The 23,397-nt window shown below is 43.8% G+C and overlaps 1 protein-coding gene across 1 annotated transcript in view; it reads right to left on the bottom strand.

The window, feature by feature from the left end:
• Positions 1–23,397, bottom strand: part of dtnbp1a (dystrobrevin binding protein 1a) — a 378,832-nt gene that overhangs the window by 190,360 nt on the left and 165,075 nt on the right. The window contains exon 6 of the mRNA XM_070880679.1: positions 5,426–5,558. Coding sequence (XP_070736780.1) covers positions 5,426–5,558 — 133 coding nt within the window. The remainder of the gene's footprint in view (positions 1–5,425; positions 5,559–23,397) is intronic.

Here is a 23,397-nt window from a genome sequence, read left to right on the forward strand (position 1 = left end):
CTGCAGCCAAACGAATTCCAAAAGGACACCTGTTGTAGACAAACAGTCCTTTATGGGTGTTCATGCAGATGAGTTTCTTCGAAGTGCTGGCAAGCTCCTGTGTCATATAGGCCGATGTCAGATCTAGCTTAGTGAATGACTTTCCGCCAGCTAGCATGGCGAACAGGTCATCAGCCTTCGGTAACAGATACTGATCCTGTTTCAAAAATCGGTTAATCCTAACCTTGTAGTCTCCACAAATCCTGACAGTGCCATCACTCTTCAACACAGGACAACAATAGGACTGGCCCACTTGTTAAACTCGACTGGTGATATGACCCCTTCATGTTAAGAGTCTGTCAAGCTCAAATGCAAACTTCTCCCTCATCATGTAAGGAACAGACCGTGCATCAGAATCCAGGTGAATCTGCACCTTGACTCCAGTAAAATGACCAAGGCTCGGCTCAAGCAAAGAAGGAAACTTCTTTAACACTTGAGCACACGAAGTGTCATCCACTGAGGACAACGCTTTGACATCATTCCAGTTCAGCTTGATTTTCTCGAGCCAATTCCTGCCGAACAGCGTTGGACCATTACCTGGGACGATCCATAATGATAGATCTTGAACCACACCATCATATGACACCTTGACTACTGCACTGCCAATCACCGGTATGAGTTCCTTAGTGTAAGTACGCAACTTGGACTCAGCTTAGGCTTCACAGCCTCAGTGTCCCACAGCTGTTCGAATGTCCTTTGGCCCATTATCGACTTACTCGCACCCGTGTCCAGCTCCATTGATACAGGTGTGCCATTCAGCTTCACATTAACAATTATCGGCTGTCTCTTTGCCAAGAACAAATAGACCATACACTTCCTCCTCAGGTTGTGTATCCAGGCCAGCACTGGACTGGTCATCATCAACAATGTGGTGAGCAGCAGCACGCTTGCTCAGTTGTGGGCACATCCTCTGAAGATGCCCCACTTTCGAACAGCCATTACAGGAGTATTGTTTAAACCGACACTGATGAGGCCGATGATTGCCACCACAACGCCAACAGGGTGAAATCAGATTCATACCAGTTGGCGGACTCTGAGCAGCTACAAGTTTCACATAAGCAGTCGAGTAGGCCCTGCCATAAGCAGCTCTGCCAGAAGACGACACAATCTTGTTTACAGTACCTGCCGTGGAGCTCCAACTCTTCAACGATATCTACCTCAAATTATCATCAGTTGTCATGCATGCCTGGGCAGTCACGATGGCCTCTCCCAATCCAGCTTCTCTTCGGCCAATAACTTCCAAAGATTCACATCATGGTTGATGCCCATCACGAAGAAATCGCGCAACACGTCTTCTAACATGTTCCCGAACTTACATGGCTCAACAAGACGTCGTAGGTTGGCGACGAATCCCGACACATCCTGGCCCTCAGCACGAACGTGCGTATAGAAGCGATAGCGTGAGATGACGTTCCCCTCTTTTGGCTTAAGATGGTCACACACCAAAACACACAAATCCTCGTACTCTTTGTCTGTTGGATGTAAAGTTGAGAGAAGGTTCTTCACGAGGCCGTAAATTTTCTGACCACAAACAATGTGAAATACTGCCCTGCGTCGAACTGCGTCAGCTTCCCCCTCCATTTTGTTGGCCACAAAATACTGATCCAGGCGGTTGATAAAATCCACCCAATCCTCGCCCGCCACGAATTTCTCCAGAATTCCAATAGTGCCCATTGTACATGCGAAGGTTCTCAATTTACCTCGTCGCCAAATGTAATGACTCAAGAGTCTTGTTACTGTAAACTGCCTCAGGTGTAAACCTGATCCATCTTTATTTGCGCCCAAAGTACACACGTGACATAGTACCCGTGCTTATATACCAGTGACCGCGCATACGCGCATATAGCCCGAAGACCTCCGACAGTGGCACCCTCTGGTGTCTGGTGACCTCAAGCATCAATACAAAACAGTTACAAACTTAGGTGTTTATGGAAGGATTTGAACACTAGGATGAGAATTTTAAATTTGGGACTGGGAGTACATTAAGTCATTGAGTACAGGGGTGATGGATAGGTTACGAACAGCAGAATTGTGGGTGAGCTGACGTTTATGGAGGGTGGAAGGTCGGCAAGAAGAGCATTGGAATAGTCGAGTCTTGCGGTATAAAAAGCATGGATGAAGGTTTCATTAACTGGGCTGAGACTAGGCGATATTACCGAGGTGGAAGTGGGGTCAGATCAGGGTCAAATAGTACGCCGAGGTTGTGAAAAGTCTGGTTCAGCCTTAGACAGTGGCCAGGAAGGGAAATGGAGTTGGTGGATAGGGAACAGAGTTTGCACCATTAGGAAAATAACACACAAAGATGGCATTTTGGGAAATTAGCATGGCTTGCCCAATACTACATTCTAATTGGCCATCAATCTTCCCTTCCTGGCGTCCATGCTAGCTGTAAATGGTTCGCTCTCTTCAGTACAGTCCCCCTCCATTTCAAAACCATCGCCATCACCCCATCCTCAAAATATCTTTGGCATCCACCACAAACTCCGTATCCTCCCCACCAATTCCATCTCCTCCCCAGCCACCATTCAGGTTGATCCAGACAGTTGGCAACTTCAGCTCATCCAAAATTCTACCATTCACACCAAGTCACACTCACCCAGCCTGTCTTCACTGACCTATATTGATACCTGATCTCGCAAAGCTTCAAAGTTTAAAATTCTGATACTTGTGTTTAAATCCCTTCAAGGCCTTAACCCTTCATATGTATGAAACTTCTTCCAGCCTCATCCCGCCCACCACCAAGTCTCTGACTGGCCTCCACACTTCCTTAACCTACCATTAGAAGCTGTGCATTTAGCAGTCTAGGCCCAAGCTCCTGAATTTCCTCTCAAGCGCCTCCACCTCCTTTTAATTCTTTAAGACCCTCCGTAAAACCAAAGTTTTTGGTCACCCCACCTAATATTACCACCTTTGGCTCAACATTAGTTTTTTCCCTTATGCATCCGTGAAGTTGCTATGTAAATGCAAGTTGTTGTTCTCAAGCTCCATCATCTGCTAACTCTGATCCTCCACTCGCATGTCACTAATCTCAATAACTACTTCAACTCCTGGCTCGCCGCCCTTGTTCCATCAGATCCTGGACTCTGCCCCATCCTTCCTCTGGTACAACAGCCACCATCATTCCTTTTATACTGGCAAGTTCTCTTGGGGCTCAAGCCTATCCTGGAGAGCAGAAGAACTCCAAACTTCTCCTCTTCACAACAAATCATCTCCTGCCAATAGCTACATCCTCACTACAAACACCAAATAAGATAAATTGATATACTTTTCCATGTTTGAAATTGAGAGTATCTGCTCTACTACCTCCTTCTCCTGACCATTACCCCTTACTCATTGCCCTCTCAGACTTTCCACATCCCCTTTACTCCAGGTCACCATCACCTCTCCCCACTGCACCCCTACCACCACCCCCCCCCATCTGACACCATCAATAAAAACATCCCCTCCATAAGCTCCATCACCTGCTCCCATTCCAGCTCTTGACCCAACAATCTCCCCGCTCAATGCCATGACCATGGACATCAACAACTTCTCCCTATCCTTTGAATTTAAATCACAGTCATCACTCCTCTCCCTTCAAGAATTTGTCCTCTTCAACTATGCCCCACTGCCCACTCAGTACCCACTTACTATACATTGCCTTATGAAGTGTACATAATGTCCATAATACAAGCTTATGGTGTACAGGGCTGTAGCAATACCCGTCCTCCTGTATGGCTCAGAAATGTGGACCATATACAGCAGACACCTAAAGTCGCTGGAGAAATACCACCAACGATATCTCTGCAAGATCCTGCAAATCCCTTGGGAGGACAGACGCACTGTCAGTGTTCTCGATCAGGCCAACATCCCCAGCATCGAAGCACTGACCACACTCGACCAGCTCCATTGGGCGGGTCACACTGTCCTCATGCCCAACACAAGACTCCCAAACTAAAACGCTCTACTCGGAACTCCTACACGGCAAGCGAGCCCCAGGCGGACAGAGGAAATGTTTCAAGGACACCCTAAAAGCCTCCTTTATAAAGTACAACATCCCCAACGACATCTGAGAATCCCTGGCCAAAGACCGTCCTAAGTGGAGGAAGAGCATCCAGGAGGGCACTGAGCACCTCGAGTCTCGTCGTCGAGAGCATGCAGAAAACAACTGCAGGCAGTGGAAGGAGCGTGCGGCAAACCAGACACCCCACCCACCCTTTCCTTCAACCACTGTCTGTCCTGTGACAGAGACTGTAATTCCCGTATTGGACTGTATAGTCCCGAGAACTCATTTTTAGAGTGGAAGCAAGTCTTCCTCGATTTCGAGGGACTGCCTATGATGATGATGATGATGTACATAATGAGTGTTATTGAGATGCAAGGTGTTGTTGTTGAAATTAGACAGCAAGGCATTCTGGTAGCAAAGGCACGCGTACTATTTACAAGTTCAGAAATGATAGAATCCAAAGTATTAAGTGAAGGGCAAGAAGGCCTCTGGGGAGGATATTATAAAGCAGTTCAAGAGGTGACCAAGACAAAAACAAAATACTGCGGATGCTGGAAATCGGAAATAAAAACAGAAAATGCTGGAGATACTCAGATCAGGCAGCATCTGTGGAGAGAAACAGTTAACGTTTCAGATTGATGACCCTGTGGCAGAACTGGAAAAAGTTGGAAATGTAACAGATTTTAAGCAAGTGGACTTGCATCTCCTTTTTCCAATTCTGATGAAAGGTCATCTCTCTCTGCAGATGCTGCCTGACCTGCTGAGTATTTCCAGCATTTTGTTTTTATTCCAAGAGGTGACTAGATGCATTTATGAACAGTGTGATCGATGGATATTATGAAAATAATGGGTTGATCAAAAAGTGACAGACTTGTTAGGTTTAATGATCTTGTGTAGTTCCTAAAAAAATTACTATTCAAAGTATCAAATACACAAACCAAGAAAACCTTTTTTTGTTCCAAGATAAAACTGCAGAAAATGAATATTTTGTGACACAAATCCAATGTATGTTAAAGCAATCACACTGAAACTACAGTAATGTTTGTTAAAAAGTTGAATACATTACAGCAAAGAATAGGAGAAAAGAATTCAGAAACAACAACAACTTGCATCTCTATAACAGTCTATGTACATCATCATCATTGGCAGTCCCTCGAAATCGAGGAAGACTTGCTTCCACTCAATACGGGAATTACAGTCTCTGTCACAGGTGGGACAGACTGTCATTGAAGGAAAGAGTGGGTGGGGAGACTGGTTTGCTGCACGCAATGACGATAGCCAGGATTGTTACCCTGTGAAACCTTAAAATGATCATCTACCTGCAAACAGTTTTGATGAGAGTTGGCTAAAATACTGGTAATGTAAAGCGTAACTGAGCAATAGCAAATTTGTGTTAGTTACCTTTTTTGTTTCTTGTAGTTTTCCAGTTGAAGGGTGTGTAACTGCTTATAATGCTTAAGTTCACATTGTTCACAGATATCCTCCAAGTGCAGTAAGTGACCGTCCAACTCTTCAAAGTCTGCTTCCAATTGAGCTGCAAGAAATGGGAAAGTGTTCAAATATCTAAAACATACTGCTTTTGCTTTGAAAATAATTTTATGCAGTGAATTGTTTTAACATACGCTCTTTAATGTTCTAAAATTAAAATGATGTTTCTACCTGTATGCAGTATAGTAAGTATCTAGTCACACACATCCACATAAAATAAACTTATTTTACTTTAACAAATTCATTTGTTAGAATTACCACACAAATAAGATTCTATAAAGCCACAGGTATGTATAGGTGTTTTAGTGTTCTTTCCATATCTTACGCTGAAAGGGTGTTTAAAAACATACCCATTCTTTCATCCAATGTTTTTGAATTGCATTGTTAACCCATAGCTTGCAGCAAGTAAGAAATGTCATAGTAAGGACATTATGCTCTAATCAGAGGTCCAAACAATAGAGATATCAGGAATTAAATGAAGCATTCAGCAGTAAATAAATTTGGTAAGCAGGATACAAGAAAAATCGATATTGAAAGCAGTTATGAAACCAAGTTAAATAGTAACAATTATAATCAGATAAATCTTGATATTTTAAGTCCACTTTATTACAATAAAGGTGGACAATAAAGTACAGTTGATTTTATTTGCCATAAAAAGCTTTAAAGACAACATTATAGTTATAGGAGCTCAGATTATTCACAAAGGGGAAACCAGGGAGACTATTCAACTCATCTAGTTCACTCTTCCTTAGAAAACTATTGTCTGCCTCCCACCCCCATCACAGAATCTACTATTCATAAGATGACAGAGGTTTATAAAGGATATACAGCTCAGAAACAGGCCATTCGGCCCAACCAGCCCATGTCGGCGTTTATGCTCCACTCGAGTCTCCTCCAGTCTTTCCTCATCTAACTATCAGCATAACCCTCTATTCCCTTCTCCCTCATATGCTTAATAGACTCCCCTTAAATGCAACTATACTATTCACTTCAACCACTCCCTGTGATAGAGAGTTCCACATTCTCACCACTCTCCAGGCAAAGAAGTTTCTTCTGAATTCCCTATTTGATTTCTTGGTGACTATCTTATATTGATGGCCTCTAGTTATGCTCTTCTCCACAAGTGGAAACACTCGCTCTGCGACTTCTCTAGCAAAACCTTTCATAATTTTAAAGACCTGTATAAGGTCACCCCTCAACCTTCTCTTTTCCAAGAGAAAAAAAAAGAGACCCAGCCTGTTCATCTTTTCCTGATGGTTATAACCTCAAATTTCTGGTATCACCCTTGTTAATCTTTTTTGCACCCTCCCCAATGCCTCTATATCCTTTTTTTATAATATGGCAACCAGAATTCTACACAGTACAATACTGTTCCTTAAATACTTCCAGTTTGTGCCTCCAATACCCTAACCATGAGACCATTCAAATTCATTCTGTATGAAATGCTTCCTGACAAGTCCTGAACTTCCCTTTTTCTAGTCTGTACCTATGTCTCCTTGTCCTGCAGTCAGAGTTTAACTTGAAATAGTGCTCCGGACTAAGTTTTTCTATTTCACTTAGTATCTTATAGATACCTCTACTTTCTCTCTTAACTTACTTTCAAGTTTTTGAAATCTTAAGTCTTCAAATACTGAAGATCAGCCTCTGCCCACATGTAAGTTTTGCCTAGCTTTTCTATAGTTGCTTGAGTGGACTAAACTACTTTTGCTTGTCATCTATCAATTTGCATTGTATTTCTGAATCCATACTGTTTATACAAATTAGAAACATTAGGGGTTCCAGCACTGATCCCTGGGGCACTCTACTCAGTATACTTCCCCAACCCAAGATCACGCCCCTAATTAACTGCTGTTTCCCATCTGTCAGCCAGTTTTTTATCCACCTCCTAGTTTTACCTCAGATAGCCACTGCCTTGTGTATCAGCCTTTTATGTTGAACTTTTTCAAAGGCTTTCAGGAAGACTAGGTGCAATATATCATAGAGCTTTCAAACATCCACTTGGGATGTTAGTTCTTTAGAAAAGTCATGGAGGTTGGTCAAACATGATCCCTCAGTTCTGAAAGCACATTGCCTACCATTTATTAGGCAATTTTCATATGGGGAATCCTTAAGTTTGTTGCTAGTAATTGATTCATCTTAACAAGTTCAACACAATATGGATCAAGAAAGTTTGGAGATGTGATAAATAGACACGAGGCACTTCACCAGAGAGAAAAATATTAACTCTCACTACTCCTGTGACCCCCTCGTTTGATACTGCTATGTATCGGAGAATCAGGAACAGATCAACTGTTTGCTTGAGAAAGAAAATCAAAAAAACTAGGGAGGTGAAACTAGTTTTTGTAGATTACAATATTTAAACAATGGCACTTGACAGAATTAAGTTAACAGTTCATATGGTGGGACATTTCACAATAGTAAATTTCTTCTCGAGAGTATCAGCAAGCAGGTGAGTATATAATACTGCTCTAGTCCTTTAGTCGGATCTGACCATGTTGCAAGAGAAAAAATGCATATCAGCCTCATGAGGCATCATATTAAGAACAGTCAAATGTCACACTTTTCATTGATGCTTATTCTTCACATTCCACCGAGCACAAAAAATTAGATGGTAGCTCAGTTGTAATGTCCCCACAGTCAATATTCACTGGTTAGGATCACACATGAATGGCCACTTGAGCAAGGTTGTGGAGATATGCCACAGCAAGCTGTCAGCAAGTTTACCAAGCAAAAGAAAAGAAAAAGTATTTTGGCTCATGCTCACTAAATAATAAAGTCTAATTTTCCAGTCCCTATTATATATGTATTGTTTTTATTTGTTCATGGGATGTAGGTGTTACTGGCAAGGCTAGCATTTATTGCCCAGGTCCAATTGTCCTCGAGAAAGTAGTGGGGAGCTGCCTTCTTGAACCGCTGCAGTCCTGTTAGGGAAGGAATTCCACCATTTTGACCCAACGAGAATGAAGTAATAGCGATATATTTCTAAGTCAGGATGGCGTGTAACTTGGACGGTAACTTGATGGTGATGGTGCTCCCATGCGCCGCTTGTCCTTCTAGGTGGTAGGTCGCAGGTTTGGGAGGCGCATTTTTAAAAATTAATTCACGGGATGTGAGCGTCGCTGACAAGGCCAGCATTTATTAGCTGTCCTATGACATCTGGCAGACACACCTCAACTGCTGGCCTTCACCTGATTTGCTCAATCTTGTTACATGGATAGTGAAAATTAGGAACTCTCTCCCCAGCATGTTGGGTCAAATGAAATTTTGAAGACTAGTATTGATGGATTTTTATTTGGTAAAATTATCAAGGATAATGGGTTGAAGGTGGGTAAATAGAGTTGAGGTACAGATCAGCCATGATCTGATTGAATGGCTGAGCAGACTCGAGGGGCTGAATGACCTACTCTTGTTCATATGAGAAAGTAGTGCAAAATGGCCATGAGAGGCAGGTGACCAGAGTGGGAATCCCCAACCGGGAACATCCCGTCCCCTATGGGGAGAAATCCATGGAGTACATGGTGAGGCTGCTCTGCTCTTGCTGTGGGAAATGGCAATGTCGGTGGTGTATTTCCCAGCACCAGGTTAGTCACTGAACATCAACACTGTTACCGTGGCATCCCTGTGAAGCACCGCACAGCCACCAACTTCTACCCCTGCTCCGTCTCCTTAATCCCAGGGCAGTCCTGCTCACCCGTTTGTAGCTTGTCCATTCCTTTCTTGTAGGTCACCACAGCAATGGGGTGCACAAGGGCAGGAAGATGACGATGGCAATCAGGAGGGAGAATACAGACTAAACTGCCATCTTGTGAACTGTGATGCTGTTGAGGAAGATGAGAAGGATGATGATGAAGAGAGAGATATGAAGGAGACGAATTTTGGACTCAAGCTCACCCATGAGTTCTTGCCAGTTCCTATTGCCCCATGTTCCTCTGCCCCCACCCCTCAAACTCACCTCCTGTGTCACCTGCTTCTTCATGTTCATGCACAAGCTCAAATATTTTCACCCAGAGGGCATTAGGTAGTGCTATTGAGGAAGTGGTATGGAATAATTCACAGAACATGGGAATGTCATGTATCTTACATTATTATATATAACTGTATCCTAACATGCTATACATGACTATAATAAGATATGACCTGTAACCACCAGCATACCTTACCACTAGGGGTGCACTTGTAAGAGACAGGTATATAAGGACAGGTCTCAGGCAAGTGCAGCATTCTAGAGCTGTGAAATAAAGGTGCAGGTCCAGAGTGACCTTGACTTCACTACAGTTCCTGTGGTGATCAGTTCCTATGGAGTGGAGGGTAGCCAATGTAACCCCATTTTTAAAAAAAGGAGGGAGAGAGAAAACGGAATTATAGACCGGTCAGCCTGACATCGGTAGTGGGTAAAATGATGGAATCAATTATTAAGGATGTCATAGCAGCGCATTTGGAAAGAGGAGACATGATTGGTCCAAGTCAGCATGGATTTGTGAAAGGGAAATCATGCTTGACAAATCTTCTGGAATTTTTTGAGGATGTTCCCAGTAGAGTGGACAAGGGAGAACCAGTTGATGTGGTGTATTTCGACTTTCAGAAGGCTTTCGACAAAGTCCCACACAAGGGATTAATGTGCAAAGTTAAAGCACATGGGATTGGGGGTAGTGTGCTGACATGGATTGAGAACTGGTTGGGAGACAGGAAGCAAAGAGTAGGAGTAAATGGGTACTTTTCAGAATGGCAGGCAGTGACTAGTGGGGTACCGCAAGGTTCTGTGCTGGGGCCCCAGCTGTTTACATTGTACATTAATGATTTAGACAAGGGGATTAAATGTAGTATCTCCAAATTTGCGGATGACACTAAGTTGGGTGGCAGTGTGAGCTACGAGGAGGATGCTATGAGGCTGCAGAGTGATTTGGATAGGTTAGGTGAGTAGGCAAATGCATGGCAGATGAAGTATAATGTGGATAAATGTGAGGTTATCCACTTTGGTGGTAAAAACAGAGAGACAGACAGAGAGACAGAGTGACAGATTAGGAAAAGGGGAGGTGCAACGAGACCTGGGTGTCATGGTACATCAGTCATTGAAGGTTGGCATGCAGGTACAGCAGGCGGTTAAGAAAGCAAATGGCATGTTGGCCTTCATAGCGAGGGGATTTGAGTACAGGGGCAGAGAGGTGTTACTACAATTGTATAGGGCCTTGGTGAGGCTACATCTGGAGTATCATGTACAGTTTTGGTCTCCTAACTTGAGGAAGGACATTCTTGCTATTGAGGGAGTGCAGCAAAGGTTTACCAGACTGATTCCCGGGATGGCGGGACTGACCCATCAAGAAAGAATGGATCAACTGGGCTTGTATTCACTGGAGTTCAGAAGAATGAGAAGGGATCGCATAGAAACGTTGACAATTCTGATAGGTTTAGACAGGTTAGATGCAGGAAGAATGTTCCCAATGTTGGGGAAGTCCAGAACCAGGGGTCACAGTCTAAGGATAATGGGTAAGCCATTTAGGATTGAGATGAGGAGAAACTTCTTCACCCAGAGAGTGGTGAACCTGTGGAATTCTCTACCACAGAAAGTTGTTGAGGCCAATTCACTAGATGTAGTTCTTACTACTAGGGGGATCAAGGGGTATGGCGAGAAAGCAGGAATGGGGTACTGAAGTTGCATGTTCAGCCATGAACTCATTGAATGGCAGTGCAGGCTTGAATGGCCTACTCCTGCACCTATTTTCTATGTTTATCCCTAATTGCCTTTGAGTGGTTTGCTAGGCCACTTCCGAGGACAGTCAAGAGTCAACCACATTGCTATGGTTCTAGAGTCAAATATAAGCTCAAACCGTGCAAGGTCGGCAGATTTCCTTCCCTAAAGGACATTAGTGGACTTGGTGGGTTTTTATGCTAGTTTCATGGGGCTCAATTTTCCCTGGTCATTTGCTCCGTTTTTTTGGTGCACGCTGTTTTTTTGGGCGCATTTATTTTTTTCAAGTTTCCCCCCGCGATCTGCGCCGGCATAACTGACTTAGTTATGATTTTTCTTGGCCGTTTAAAAAAAAAACGTCTGCGCGGTTCAAAAATGTTTTCTCACTTTGGCCAACATTTTTTCCTCCTAGGTCAGCGTATCTGGCCACTCCCGAATAACCTTCTGGGTACTTAAGAAAACCAGCGCACATTCACAAATCGGCACTGAAAGACAACCATTGTTTTAAAATCGAAGATTTCAGAGGGAGTCAAGAACACTGTCAAAATCAACAGCAAAGTTCAACTTTTTTTTTTAAACCTGTCAACGTAGTAAGTGTATATTTGTTGGATTTCAGAAGTTCTCATTTTTTTTTTTTAAAAACTCACTCACACGCCACCACCGAACATCTTGAAGCAGGGCTGGAGGATCGTTGCTTTGGTCGGCAGAATCAGCCCCACGCCTGGCTAAAAAACAAGCTGCACTTTTATTCTATGCCTCCGGATTATTTCAAGCTACAACTGGGAATATGTGCGCCATCTCTCAACATGCAACACATGTCTCCAATTGCCAGGTCATGGCTGCACTGTACGCACGTAGGAATGACTTCATAAAGTTCCCCATGATCGCCCAAGCAATTCATGACTGGGCTGTTCCTTAATGTTGTGTTGTGTTAATGGAAATGATTCAGTGTTAATGTAAAATATATTTTATTCAAAAGTTTAACAGTTTTTTTGTATTTAACTTAAGTTTAATAAATTATTCTTGTACCAAACTTTACTTTAAGATCACTTACAAACTTTTATAAACACGTAAATTTGCATAACTTACAAAAAACTTTTAACTTGAGAACAGTTACAACAGTAACAATAATAACAACAGCAGCAAAGAAAGGCTGCACCCACCCATCTCTCCTCCACACCTCATTCTCAGACCACCCGCTGCACTTGGTCTTGTACTCTCCACCACCCCTGCCCGCAGGCAGTAGCAGTGTTTCTGGGCTTGGTACCAAGCTTATTCTTTCTAACATCTTGGGTACTGTGCACCTCTTGGGGAGGAGGGGGCGGGGGGATGGTATCAGGCAGCAAGTTGGAGGGCCTGGTTTTGGGCTCTTCAGAGGCTGGTGTGGGAATTGGAGTGAGAGTGACAGTTGATTCTGTCAATGAGCGCTGGGTCTGAGCGTGTTCCCTTATTGCAGTAGCTAACTCCAACATGCCGTCCTTCATGTGCCCTGGCAGTGTCTCAACGACCTGCAACATTCCCTCCCTCATGGTCAGTAATGTGGTTTGCACAACCTCTGCTAGTCCCTCCCTCATGGCCACTATTCCCTCACTGATCATTCCCATTTCACATGTCATTGCTGTTACTTCTCCCGACAGTCCCGCTACCTCATCACTTACCCCACTGATGGTGTCCAGGAGTGACCGGGTAAGGTCAACGCTCTCCGCACTCAATGACATCATCTGAACCACATCTGTTAGATCCTACACCTCAGGAGAGCACGGTCGAGCTCTCCTTCCCATGGGTGTGCCTCGCTGCACCCCACCACTGGGACCTGCAGCCTCAGAAGATGGAGCCCTGGGTGTACCTCGCTGCACCGCACCGTTGGGACCCGCAACCTCGGAAGGTGTGAAACCATGGAATGTCCCACCAGCACTCAAACCACTAATCATGGAAGGGGCTGTCACCTCCATTCAGATAATATTCTGCCTTTGTGTTTTTGCCACCAAAGTGGATAACCTCACATTTATCCCCATTATACTGCATCTGCCACGCACCTAACCTGTCCAAGTCACCCTGCAGCCTCTTGGCGTCCTCCTCACAGCTCACACCGCCACCCAGCTTAGTGTCATCTGCAAACCTGGAGATAATACACTCAATTCCCTCATCCAAATCATTAATGTATATTGTAAAGAGCTGGGGTCCCAGCACTGAGCGCCCTGTGGCACCCCACTAGTCACTGCCTGCCATTCTGAAAAGGATCCATTTATCCCGACTCCCTGCTTCCTGTCTGCCAATGAGTTCACTATCCACGTCAGTAATTACCCCCAATACCATGTGCTTTAATTTTGCACACCAATCTCTTGTGTGGGATCTTGTCAAAAGCCTTTTGAAAGTTCAAATACACATCCACTGGTTCTCCCTTGTACCACTCTACCAGTTACATCTTCGAAAAATTCTGGAAAATTTGTCAAGCAGGATTTCCCTTTCATAAATCCATGCTAACTTGGACCGATCCCATCACTGCTTTCCAAATGTGCTGCTATTTCATTTTTAATAATTGATTCCAACATTTTCCCCACTACTGATGTCATGCTAACCGGTCTATAATTCCTTGTTTTCTCTCTCCTCCTTTCTTAAAAAGTGGTGTTACATTAGCTACCCTCCAGTCTATAGAAACCGATCCAGAGTCGATAAGACTTTTGTAAAATGATCACCAATGCATCCACTATTTCTAGGGCTACTTTCTCAAGTACTCTGGGATGCAGACTATCAGGACCCAGGGATTTATCGGCCTTCAATCCCATCAATTTCCCGAACACAATTTCTCGCCTAATAAGGATTTCCTTCAGTTCCTCCTTCTCACTAGACCCTCGGTCCCCTAGTATTTCCGGAAGGTTATTTGTGTCCTCTTTCATGAAGACAGAACCAAAGTATTTGTTTCACTGGTCCACCATTTCTTTGTTCCCCATTATAAATTCACCTGAATCTGACTGCAAGGGACCTATGCTTGTCTTCACTAATCTTTTTCTCTTCACATATCGATAGAAGCTTTTGCAGTCAGTTTTTATGTTCCCAGCAAGCTTCCTCTCATACTCTGTTTTTCCCCTCCTAATTAAACCCTTTGCCCTCCTCTGCTGAATTCTAAATTTCTCCCAGTCTTCAGGTTTGCTGCTTTTTCTGGCCAATTTATATGCCTCTTCCTTGGATTTAACACTATCCTTAATTTCCCTTGTTAGCCACGGTTGAGCCACCTTCCCCGTTTTATGCTACCGTTCCCGTATGCTGACAAAGAAGCCTTGGCAAGTTGCTGCAGTGCATCTTGTAGATGGTACACACTGCAGCCACAGTGCGCTGGTGGTGGAGGGAGTGAATATTTAAGATGGCGGTTGTGGTGCCATCAAGCAGGTTGCTTTGTCCTGGATGGTGTCAATCTTGCCGAGTACTGTTGGAGCTGCACTCATCCAGGCAAGTGGAGAGTATTACTTCTGGTGGAAAGGCTTTGGCAAGTCAGGAGGTGAGACACTCGCTACAGAATACCCAGCGTCTGACCTACTCTTGTAGCCACAGTGTTAATGTGGCTGGTCCAGTTAAGTTTCTGTTCAATGGTGACCCCCAGGATGTTGATGGTGGGGAGTTTGACAATCCTGTTGAATGTCAAGGAGATGTGGTTAGACTCTCTCTTGGAGATAGTCACTTCCTGGCACTTTTGTGGCACGAATGTTACTTGCCACTTATCAGCCCAAGTCTGAATGTTGTCCAGGTCTTGCTGCATACGGGCACAGACTGCTTCATTATCTGAGGAGTTGCAAATGGAACTGAACACTCACATCATCAGCAAGCATCCCACTTCTGACCTTATGATGGGGGAAGGGTCATTAATGAAGCAGGTGAAGATGGCTGAGCCTTGGGACTCTTGCAGCAATGTCCTGGGACTGCTATGATTGATAAACAGAATCATCTTCCTTTCTGCTAGGTATGACTACAGCCAGTGGAGAGTCTTCCACTGATTACCATTGACTTCAGTTTTACTAGGGTTCCTTCATGCCACACTCGGTCAAATGCTGCCTTGATGTCAAGGGCAGTCACTCGCACCTCACCTCTGCAATTCAACTCTTATCCAAGTTTGGACTAAGGCTGTAATGAGATCTGGAGCAGAGTGGTCCTGATGGAACCATAACTGAGCATCGGTGAGCAGGTTATTGGTGAGTAAGTTGATGACAACACCTTCCATCACTTTGCATATGACTAATGGGGCAGAAATTGGCAGGTTTGGATTTGTCCTATTTTTTGTGGACAGGACATACCTGGGCAGTTTTCCACATAGTCGGGTAGATGCCAGTGTTGTAGCTGTACTGTTGTAGACGCTTGCGTCTGTGCACACTCGGAGGCTGAACTCTAAGGCATCGTCAACACCTTCACCGAGGCGTACGAGAGCATGGGCTTTATGCTAAACATCCTTAAGACAAAGGTCCTCTACGAACCTGATCCCGCCACACAGCACTGCTCCCAGATTATCAAAATCCACGACGAGGCCTTGGACAACGTGGACCATTTTCCATACCTCGGGAGCCTACTGTCAACAAGAGCAGGCATTGACAACGAGGTCCAACACTGCCTTCAGTGCGCCAGCGCAGCCTGAGGAAGAGAGTGTTTGAAGACCAGGACCTCAAACCCGGCACCAAGCTCATGGTCTACAGGGCAGTAGTGATACCCGCCCTCCTGTATGGCTCAGAGACATGGACTATATGCAGCAGACACCTCAAAGCACTGGAGAAGTACCACCAGGCTACCTCCACAAGATCCTGCAAATCCATTGGCAGGACAGACACACCGTCAGTGTTGTTGCTCAGGCCAACATCCCCAGCATTGAAGCACTGACCACGCTCGATCAGCTCCGTTGGGCGAACCACATTGTCCGCATGCCCGATACAAGACTCCCAAAGCAAGCGCTTTATACGACACAGCGAGTGAGCCCCAGGTGGGCAGAGAAAATGCTTCAAGGAAACTCTCAAAGCCTCCCTGACAAAGTGCAACATTCTCCACTGACACCTGGGAATCCCTGGCCCAAGACCACCCAAAGTGGAGGAAGAGCATCCGGGAGGGCGCTGAGCACCTCGAGTCCCATCACCGAGAACAAGCAGAAACCAAGTGTAGATAGCGGAAGGAGCGTTAGTCAACCCAGGCTCCCCGACCACCCTTTCCTTTAACTACTATCTGCCCCACCTGTGACAGAGACTGTAGGTCCCGCATTGGACTCCTCAGTCACCTGAGAACTCACTTTTAGAGTGGAAGCAAGTCATCTTCGACTCCGAGGGACTGCCGATGATAAGCTGTACTGGAACAGCTATTTCTGGAGCACGTTTTCAATATGACCAGCCGTTTCTTGATATCACGTGCAGTGAATTGAATTGGCTGAAGACTGACTGCTGTAATGGCAAGGACCTCAGGAGGAGGCAGAAATGGCTGAAGATGGTTGTGAACGCTTCAGCCTTATCTTTTCCATTCAAGTGCTGTGCTCCGCTGTCATTGAGGATGGATGTTCATGGAACCTCCACCTCCCATAATTGTTTAATTGTGCACCATGTTTTATGACCAGATGTGGCAGGACAGCAGAGCTTTGATGTGATTCGTTGGTTGTGTGTTCGCTTAGCTCTAATTATAACATGCTGTTTAGCATGTATGTAGTCCTGTATTGTAGCTTCACCAGGTTGGCACTTCATTTTTAGGTACCCTGGTGCTGCTTCTGGCATGGCTTGTACACTCCTCATTGAACCAGAGTTGGTCCCCTGGCTTGATGGTAATGGTAGAATGAGGGATATATGCTGGGGCCACCAGGTTACAATTTGTGGCAGAACACAATTCTGCTGCTGCTGATGGCTCACAGCGCTTCATGGAAGCTCCATTTTGAGCTACTAGATCTATTCTGAATCTATCCCATTTAGCACAGTGATAGTAACTCACAACACGATGGAGTGTGTCCTCAGTGTGAAGACAGGACTTCGTCTCCACAAGGACTGTGCGATGGTCACTCCTACCAATACTGTCGTAGACAGATGCATTTACGACAGATAGATTGGCGAGAACGAGATCAAGTAGGTTTTTCCCTCATGTTGGTTCTCTCACCGACTACTGCAAGCCCAGTCTGGTAACTGTGGCATTCAGGACTCGGCAAGTTTAGTCAGTCGTGGTGCTGCCAAGCCACCCTTGGTGATGGACATTGATGTCCCCCACCCAGAGTACATTCTGTGCACTTGCTAACTTCAGTGATTCTTTCAACTGGTGTTCAGCAGGAAGGAGTATGGATTAATCAGCTGAAGGAGGGTTAGGTGGTAATCAGCAGGCGGTTTCAAATGTTTGGTCTGATGCCATGAAACTTCATGGGTACAAAGTCATTATTGAGGACTCCCAGGGCCACTCCTTCCCAATTGTATACCACTGTGCCATCACCCCTGATGTATCTGTCCTGCTGGTGGGACAGGTCATATCTAGGGATGGTGATGGAGGAGTCTGGGACGTTGGCTGAAGGGTATGATTCTGAGAGTATGACTATGTCAGGCTGTTGCTTGACTAATCTTTGGGACAGCTCTCCCAATTTTGGCATGCCCCAGATGTTAGTGAGGAAGACTTTGCAGGGTCGGCTGGGTTTACCTTTGCTGTCAGGTGCCGAGGTCGATGCCGAGTAGTTTGTCCGGTTTTATTCTTGGTATACTCCTATGTCATCATCATCATAGGCAGTCCCTCGAAACGAGGATTACTTGCTTCCACACCAAAAAAAAAGGATGAGTACACAGGTGTTTCGAATGAAGAACCTGAACTATATCCTCAAGGGTGGAAGATGCCTATGCGTGGATTTTTTTTAACGTGTGGTGACCGTTGCGCACCAGCCACCACACGGGCTTGACAGAGCTAGGTCTTGGTCCAGTGGCAAGGGTTACCCAAGACAACTGGAGACCTGCTCTGCTGCACGCACCTAATGCACACACACATCGTAGTGTGGGCTGGCCCGTGCTGCCCCTGGGCCCCGATCACATCCCTCCACAGTCTCTCATAGCTCCTTCGCCCCTCTCGCTGCATCTGCCCACACTCCAATCACCGACCTGGACCTTGCTGACGGCACTCTTCGCTGTCGTCGCCCTCCTGCACCAGCTCGCGCTGTACCTTGTAGTGGTATGCCTCCACGCTACTCCTTTTATAGCCCCCGACCTGACGCTGATGGTCTCTCACAGGTCAGGGCCTCCATGCTGTTCCCGGGCCGCATGCCGCTCCTTTTATGGCCCCGACCAATGTATAGTAATTTGGTGCATTAGCACAAATGGAGCATTTGTGCCTATGCTCTTTAAATTCCTTCAGTGAGTAAACTGAATTAATGCACACCAATGCACTGACCCTACAATATTGTTTTTTTGGTCTGTTAATCATCAACGAAAGAATGATATACAAATTTGCTCATACTTGCCTTCCAGTTTACATGGCATTAGTAACAGCTAGCGTAGAGGTGGGTGTTAAGGTAGTGGTGAGAGTGATTGGATGTCCAGTAAGGATCATAGCATGGGTCATTGAAATGGACGACTCAGCTGTTTCAGCCCATATACCAGCAAGTCAGCACATCTCAATGTACTGGATAGATTGGATTGTCAAAGAAAAATTTCAGCATCTCCACTGGAGCTCCCTATCGTCTACTGAGACATACTAAAGATCTGTAACTTGGATGATACAGCCTATTTGGTCCACTTTAACCCTCAGCTGCTCGGTCTGGATGAAGTATGGCTGGCAGAAAGAGCCGATGCTGCAAAAGTAACTAGAGCCAGAGAGGTCCTGGATGACGGTGGAGCTGGATGGATGCTGCCAGAGGCATTCTCTGTCCAGCTGTCCCCGCGGCCAAATCCATCCAAGAATTGAAAGTTACACTGTTCGGTTATCGAGGAAGCTCAAGCACATGGTGTCATTCTATAGGATCTCACCCCAGTTTGGGTAGAGTTGCTCATCGATGTGAGGCCTAAGTAGCAGTTTGTTAAAGGGTAACTAAGGTAGTGGCAAAGGCTTTAAACTTGTAAAGGTGGGGGGGGGGGGGGAGGGATCTACAAGAATTGAACCCAGCCTAAATATAAACAAAACAGGAAAGGAGAGCATAGGAAATAGCAAAGTAAGGGAGGATATTGATGGCCAGGGAATAAATGGAGTTATAGAACAGGAGTGTAAAAAGATGGTGAAAAATAGTGTGAAAGGAACTGCTATTAAAAATGAGTTAAACTGTCTGTATAGCAATGCACACAGTGTCCATAATAAACAGTGGAGCTGGAGGCAATCATGCATTTGCGAGGAACCAGGCATAGTAGGAATTACTGAGATATAGCTACTGAAAAATCAGGACTGGGAATTAAACATTGCAGGATATAACATATTTAGGGGAAAAAGGGGGAGGTGGAGTAGCTGTACTTATTAGGGATAACATAATGGCAGTAGAAAAAAGTGACGCAGCTATCTGCAAGTCAGAAATAGAATCCATGTGGATAGAGATAAAAGATAATAAAGGATCAATTACATTAATATGGGTAGTCTACAGGCCACCTAATAGTGGAAGGGATGTTGAGGAAGAAATATGCAAACAAATTAGGGATTTCATGGGGGATTTCAACTACCCCGATATTAATTGGACAGAAGAGGTAGGTAAAGGGGATACGGGAATGGAGTTCCTACAATGTGTACAGGACTCCTTTCTCACCCAATATGTAAAAAGCCCAAGGAAGGATTCGCTATTGGATCTAATAATGGGGAATGAACCAGAACGGATAAGAGAAGTAAAATCAGGGGAACATTTAGGCAATAGTGACCATAATATAATGCGCTTTAAAATAATAATTGAGAAGGACATAAGTATGACGAAGACCAGGGTAATAGATTGGAGAAAAGCTGATTGAGGGGCTGAGAATAAAACTTGGGAAAATAAAATGGACAACAATATTGGCAAACAATTGCGTACAACAGCAATTTAAAACAGTGTTCGAGTCCAGGAAAAATATATTCTGCTAAAAATAACAAATTAGACACTAATGAGACACCATGGATGAATAAAGCCACAAGGGAAACATTGAGGGTAAGGAAAGAGGCATACATTAAGTACATGGGCAGCAGGTGAGAGCATGATAAAGGAAAATACGAAGAGATTAGGAAAGATTTTTAAATTAGAAAGGCAAAGAGGAACTATGAAATTAAATTATCAAGGAACATAAAACAAAATAGTAAAATATTTTACAGGCACATTCATAAAAAAAAGGGAGGTCAGGGTAGGAAGAGAGCAAGGATGGACAGGATAATACCACAGGCAGTGATAAGGAGATGGCAGAAATATTAAATAATTACTTTGCCTCAGTATTTACCAGGGAGATAGAATAGGTGGACATGACATTGAATCATGAGATTAGTAATTAAATAACTGCATTTAAAATAATTCAGATCCCCAAATTGGACTAGGCACGAGGTATGGGTCAGGACGTTGCAAATTTTTTCAAATTCAATTTGCATTATCTATGTCCTGTCAAAAATAGTTTTTCTATAAGCAACAGAAATAGTCTCATTTGTAGAGAACTTTTAGTGGAAACTGGCTTATCATTCAAAATAGCATACCTCATACAATGTGAAAGAAAATTCTTATTAGCAGACTAAATTCATTAGAAGAAAAATCATGTCTCTATGTAACAAAATTACATTCAAATTACTCAGTTTCATTAATGATCTTTCTTCATTGTCATTGAGTCAAAATCCTGGAATTCCCTACCCAACACCATCATAAAAGCACCATCGCCACAAGGTCTGCAATGGTTCAAGGAGAAGGCCAACCACTGCCTTCTCAGGACAACTGGGAAGGACAATAAATGCAGTCTTGCCAGTGTTGTCCATATACCAAGAACTAATTTAAAAAGACGTCACACAGTAACTTCAGGATAAATGCAGGTAAACGAGTGATGTAGAATTCTACAACACATATTAAAGCTATTCGACTCACTGCCCCTGCTCCCTAAAAAGTGAGCATGTGTAAGTGCTCATGACTAAATTTGTACTGTAAAAAATAAATGATATATTCAACAGTTATAATATCGTTGCTAATAATCCATCACTACCATAACAATAGCCAGCCACATTTCCCATTCCTGGTTCTAACCACTCCTACAAAAGTAAGCAAGGGTGGATATTGGGTAGTGAAAGGATTGGGCTCAGCTATGATGACCTCCATGTTGAATAGTTTGTACTTATGCTTAACATGTGTAGAATGGCAACCGGAGGCGATACTTGAATGCTGCTTACACTAACAGAACTGCACCCCATTTTGAATCACCACTTTCAGATGAGTGGCAAATAAATAGATACATTTTTTTCAGACTGGCTCAAGGGTAACGCCACTGTAAGGCTTTAAACTTAAGTATTCCCTTAAAGGAGAGGTATGGGAGTGGGCAAGAACTTTCAGTACTCCTCCCCTACAAAAACAACTGATCAAATATATTTTTAGTTTTACAACTCATTATACAATAGCTTTGGCATCAGATCTTTGGCAGAGCACCTTTGCAAGTGCAGCATATCATGATGGCCGTAAAACCACCTATAAAAAGTTCCACTTAAGCTGCTACTTTTAAAAACTACTTTTTGAAGTTTAACACTGGCACCTTGCCGAACTGCCATATAATTGATGAAAAAAAAAATTGGCCTATCCATTCGATCTTTTTTTCCACTAACAACTGAAGGCCAAAAATAAGCATTCTTGAATTTACCTTGTGCATCCTCAGAAGATCCTAAAGCACTTTGCAGCCAATGAGTTATTGTTGAACTGCAGTCACTGTTGTTCTGCAGAAGTCATGTGGCTTACAGCAAGGTCCCACAAATAGCAAGGACCTATCTATTTTGGTGGTGGTGGCGGAGGGATAAGTGTTAGCCAGGACAACTATCCTAAAATCTGTCCTGGATCTTTTACATCCACTTGTACAGGTAGATGTATTATTTAACATCTCATCCACAAGACAGTACACCTCTAACAACTCCTTCAGTACTGCACTCAAGTGTCAGTCTAGATTTTGTACTCTGGTCCTGCAGTGTGACTTGAACCCACAACCTTCTGATACGGAGAGGAGGCCATTACTGAGCCAAGATTAATTTGAAAAGGGGTAAATTTGGAGCTCCATTCTCCTCCACTTAACAGGGTGTGTATTCAGTAGAACCATGGTTTTCCTCCTGCATCACCATTAAACCTGTATTTAGTATACCTGACTGGTGTAGTATAGCAGCACAAAATAATTTCACCTTGATTTATTGATGTTCCCAAATTCAGAAAAGCACCATTCAGGATCCACGTTTTTCCAGATCCCAGGACCATAACATTAATTTTCAATAAGACAGGCAAAATTTTCTTCACTTAGAAAAAAAACTCAAATACAATCATGAAACTTTAGAATCTAAACTGTAGGGCTGGCTAATCAGCCATGCATCTTTGCATAGACCATATAAATTCTTCCTCCGCATACCATAAATGTTACGGGTCACATTGATGTAATAGTTGCATCCTAAAGCTTGCAAACCATAAATACCTGACTGCAGATGCGACTTATGGACTAAATTATGTGTTAAGTTAAACTGGCAAGACCTGGACACTACTACATCATTAAGAACGATACAAGAGAGCCACAGTGCAACATGTAGGTATTTGCTTTCCAACTAGGTTCTCACTCAAGTCTCAACTGTGGGTGCCATTCCAGTTAACCAGCCACAAATCGAAGGATTTGACCAGTGCTGAATATATACTGTAGAAAGTCTCATTGTTGGAAAGAAAAACAAGAGAGAGTGGACCATAGAAACAAAGTGATGGCAGTTATCATGGAGTAGCCTGCCACCGTTTTTCTGAATGCACAGTTGAACAGGCAGGAACACATTCTCAAAAATTGATAAAAAGACACAAGTGATAATGTTCCTTTAAATTTGAGTAGATATATTCCTTAAAATCATTATGCACCATTTCTGTTTTATGGGTCACTAAAATGCACTTATTCCAAAAGATTTTTTCCTGAATTCCCAAAAACTACAAGGCTGACGTGGTATTTAAGACACAGTTAAAGTAAATGAGAATACTGTAACACCTAATTCCAGCTTTAGATTTTCAAATTCACATATTTTTTGCTTGCTAACAATCAGAAATACAAGTAGAGAATGCTAAAAGGATTATATAATCTTCATA

Source organism: Pristiophorus japonicus, chromosome 5 (assembly GCF_044704955.1).
Source record: "Pristiophorus japonicus isolate sPriJap1 chromosome 5, sPriJap1.hap1, whole genome shotgun sequence".
Lineage (NCBI taxonomy): Eukaryota > Metazoa > Chordata > Chondrichthyes > Pristiophoridae > Pristiophorus > Pristiophorus japonicus.